General features: G+C 43.3%; 1 protein-coding gene across 1 annotated transcript in view; it reads right to left on the bottom strand.

Annotated features, from left to right (window-relative positions):
• Positions 1 to 4496, bottom strand: part of LOC111232870 (numb-like protein) — a 31593-nt gene that overhangs the window by 11721 nt on the left and 15376 nt on the right. Inside the window, exons 3-4 of the mRNA XM_022760546.1 lie at positions 3125 to 3199; positions 1526 to 1600 (exon numbers count right to left, since the gene is read on the bottom strand). Coding sequence (XP_022616267.1) covers positions 1526 to 1600; positions 3125 to 3199 — 150 coding nt within the window. The remainder of the gene's footprint in view (positions 1 to 1525; positions 1601 to 3124; positions 3200 to 4496) is intronic.

The raw sequence follows: 4496 nt of genomic DNA, 5'->3' as shown, positions 1-4496 counted from the left end.
CATCACTACCCTTTCATCCATCGTTTACCTAACAATATTAATTATAGCAGCTCTGACCATGATCTACTGAATTGGAAATGTTGAGGGAAAATGTTGATAGGATTTCTGGAGTATAACAAAGATGTTTTTACTTGTTTGAAGTGGAAAAGTTATGAATAAATTAAGTGTGTGCTTGAGCAAAAAATGCAGCAACATTCACTTACTTTTTTTCAGGTAAGAGACCGTACTTATATAACATTCAAACAGCTCCTTTCCCTACACATATAGCACTTTTCTACCACACACACACACACACACACACACACACACACACACACACAGATATCAGGGGCAATTTGGGGCTCAGTATCTTGCCCAAGGACACTTGGGAAACATGGACTGAAGGAGCTGCAAATCGAACTACCGACCTTGTGATTAGTGGACGAATCGCTCTATAACTCCTGAGCCATGTGTGAATCTCGCTTAAAAAAATCCCTCTAATGTTTTTTCTGTTTCTTAATAAAATGCACCTGAGCATTATAGAAACAGTGAGAAATGCTTAATATGATTTAGACAAGAACGTAAGGGAGGATAAAAAAGGTATACGAGGGGAAGACACATCAATCTAGTGCAAATACACCTCGTCTTTTCTGATATTGGGAGATTTTCGCCTGAAGGTTGGTGTTATTATTTACTGACTCCCATGAAAACACCAAAACCAACAACGTGTGAGTCCGTCTCTCAGTACTCTCTGACTTCCCCTGTTTGTGGCTCTCAGCCCCAAAACCATTGGTTCCTACTCAAGACTTAAATCTGTGTGGCCCCTCAACAAAAAAAAAGAGTGAGTGAGGGAGAGGCTCTCTCTCTCTCTCTTTCTCTCTCTCTTCTTTTCTGTGCTGCTCTTTATTCTGCTCTGCTTTCAATAGAGCCACAGCTAGCAGCACTCGCTCTGTAGGAGTCCTCCCTAGCCGCCAGACACTCTCAAGTGCATGTGTGCATGTCTGTGTTTACTTGATCTTCCCTCCCCCACTGAGCACCTTCAGCAAGCAACCATGAGTCACATATGTCAGCTCGGAAACTACACACACACACACACACACACTAACACACGCACACGCTGACTAGAGGGCATGATGACAGTGGAACTGGGACAGAATGAGACTTTTATTTGTGGTCTGAGGATGAAAAATGTCTGTGTGCCGTACCTGAATATGAGAATATAAAGGACAGAGAGAAAATGTTGTGAAGATGGATACATGTTAGAGAGACAAGCCAAGAGCCTCAGACGGCTTGATGAGACATTTCTGTCATTTTCTGACCAGCAAACTCTGTTTTTTACTCTTTTTTTCTAATCATTTATCTTCAGAGGCTGAGGCTGCAGACATAGATAAAATACCTGTGTGCTGTGCTCTGTGTATGACTGTAAGACAGCCCTCCTTGGCCTTGTTGCCAAGTGAGTGATGAGGCAGACAGAGAGGGAAGACAGAGGGCAGGACGGGAGCAAGGACACAGAGACGACACAAGCACAAAAAATGTGTTTTCTCACCTTAGTTTTGTCATCCACCACCCTGAGTCCATCAGCTGAAACCCACAACACTGCCTTGACTGTCTTTTTGCCACTCTGGGAAGAAAGAAAAGTAAAGAAAGTGAATCATTTCTAACTTGCATTGCATAGTAAATGTCCATTTCATCAAATGTTCCTAAGCAAATTCTCGCAGAGGTGCAATCAACACGTTTTAAGCAAGAAAAGACACTTTTTTTATCTGTGGTTGAGTAAAGTAATCATTAAATCCTTACAGCAAGTGAGGTAGTGGAGGAGAGATGGACAGAGTAAAAAAAAAAAAATCTGTGCCAGCTGGCACCGAGGATCATTTCTCCAGAGGAGGGCACCAGACAGAGCTAATAACACACTCAGCATGGGCCATGCTAAAAATACAGGGGCTGAAAAAGCAGCAACTCCATGTGAGTGTGGAAGCATGTGTGTGCATGAGTCTGCATATAAGTGAGTGTGTGAATAAGGGAAAGGGAGAGCCGGAGCACTGCAGGAAATGGCTTTGAAACCCACAGTGAAGTGATAAGAAGCCTCAGTTTTTTGCATAATCCCATTGAGGGGGAAGAGAGAGGGGGTGAGAACAGAGGTGAAGAAACTACAAGTAACAGAAGAAAAAAAGAGGGAGAGAAAAGCTTAATGAGAAGGTGGACCAGGGGAATCAAAAGAAAAAAGAAGAAAACTTCAGTCTAGAAAGTTTTCAGTGCGAGCAGCTGCAGAGAGGAGAGGGTGCGGCTGGAGAAAGATGCTGATAAAGATGGAAGACTGAAAGAAATAAAGTTGATCAAGCAAAAGAGAAAAAACAAATGAAAGGAAACTCAGACGTGAAAGAAAACACGAAACATTTCTCCTGTACGCCTTAAACTTAGATTCAGATCATTTTAACAGGATCTCTGTCATCTCTTTCAGAGAGCTGCCTCTTCATATATAAAGTTACATTCCTACTTGGGGATTCAGGTTGAGAATGAACTACTCTGCTTTTCATGTAACAGTTCAGATGGATCCTAGTTACAGCCGGAGCAGCAGTGGCAGAGCTGCAGATGTGCAAACTGAACAAAGTGACATAGATACCTATTTTCTTCACTGCTGGGTGCGTGACACTGACACCGGCCTGTCTGTGTCACTCTGTTCACACGCTCCCTGTCCCAGTCCGGCTTCCCAAGAGGGCAAACTATATATTGTTTCAGTGTGTGTTTACATGTGTGTGTATGTGAGCCCACGTCTCATTTCAGTTGTAGGTCCAGTGGAGAACGAGGGGAGGGAGGAGGAGACAGACAGACAGATATGGACTAAGACCCACCAGGACGGCCATGTGAGAGATTAAAGTGGTGGAGAAGAAAAAATAATAAGACAGGAGAAGGTAACTGCAAAGAGTATTGAGCGTGTGTGTGTGTGTGTGTGTGTGTGTGTGTATTCCTTTGGTCGATACTTTGGTGCACGAGCTTTGCACAGCCTGGTCTATAACAAGCTACAGCGAAGTTCGTATATAGATCCTTGGGGTGAGTATTTGTAACAGCCTCTACATAACAAAATGAATCTCCAGCACTGTAGCAGGGGAGGTGTGTGTGTGTGTGTGTGTGTGTGTGGGATACTTACAACTTTTAGCTTCTTCACCGCCTCCTCGCACACATGCATCCCTCTCGACTCCTCCACCTCCACCAAGCCCAGGTACTGCAGAGAAAAGAAAGTAAATATTAATACCCACAACCGAACAGATGTTGACGGCTTTTATTTCACCATTTTAATGTTTTAGCAGTAATCCTCATCTAACCTCTGTGTCAATTAAACAGAACTCAAAACTATGTAAAAATAAAAGAAGGAGACAATGTGACATCGAGGAAACCAAAGCCTCATTAGCTCCTCTCAGTATTACTACGAGTGCTATGAAATTGACAGGAGAGCAGCTAATAAGCAGCAATACTGGATTTACAGTCGCATGTTGCCGCTGATAATGAGGACAGGAGAGAGAGAGAGAGAGAGAGAGAAGAGGATTGGTGTCATTTATAGCCTCACATCCCGTCCTGTTGTCTCTCCAGTGTTCTGCTCGGCGGTGTACTGAGAGCCCACAGGGACACAATTAAGGCTCCCGTAGCTCCGCTCTGCCGGAGTCAGAAGCCAAGTGACGAGGAAAGAGGAAGATGAGTTTTTCAGAGTTTTTAAGGAGAGCTCTGGGTTTTGTCCCTGGATTAAAATACCCGCTGTAGCCGACGTGTGGTCGATTGTACCAAACAAGCATGTTCCTTTACGTGTGGAGAATATGATCTGTAGGCCGGGGCGTCTCTGTAGTGCCACAACGCTTCATTTATGGTGCGTTGTGATACATTTTACCTTTGTCAAAAAAGAAAATTGCTGCTTCTGTGATTTAGATATTTCATCGATAATATTTCAATCAATTGTTCAATCAACCAATGATCTTATAAGGACACTTTGGTAATTTTTGTATCTGTTTGCTTCACATAGTAAACTTTGTATTTTCCCCCCAGACGTTCAACCACTTAGCAAGTCAACTTCTCGCTCAGTATTGAGCTCTGAACACAGTTTTCTTTTCCTCTGGTACAGTTCAGAAGCTCTTGAAGAGGCATTAATAGTTCATGGCTCATGAATACATTTGGAGGGAAAAACACAGAGAAGTGAGAAAGAAGAGGCGAACAGGGAAACACAGAGGAAAGATGGCAACAATAAAGACACTGAGAGGTTTTTGTTTTTTAATGCTACCATCTCTTACTGTAAAGCTCCAAGCTTCACTTCACTGCTCGTCTCATCGTTGACTCTGAAGCATTACGGTCAGGACCATTTTTCCATTAGCCTGCTGCCGCCTTTTCCTCCACTCACATCTTTATTTCTTCCTTTTCTTTTTCTTCCATTTCCACCATCCAGTCTCTGTTTGCCTCTCTCATCCAGTTCCACATCTTTCACTTTCTCATTTCATATCTCACAGTATCTCTGTGCCCACCCCAACTCCCCCCCA

The sequence above is a fragment of the Seriola dumerili genome, unplaced genomic scaffold, assembly GCF_002260705.1.
Source record: "Seriola dumerili isolate Sdu_G_001 unplaced genomic scaffold, Sdu_1.0 BDQW01000337.1, whole genome shotgun sequence".
Classification (NCBI taxonomy): Eukaryota; Metazoa; Chordata; class Actinopteri; order Carangiformes; family Carangidae; genus Seriola; species Seriola dumerili.
Note: the sequence above shows the minus strand (reverse complement) of the source record. Positions and strands in the feature narration are given on the sequence as shown.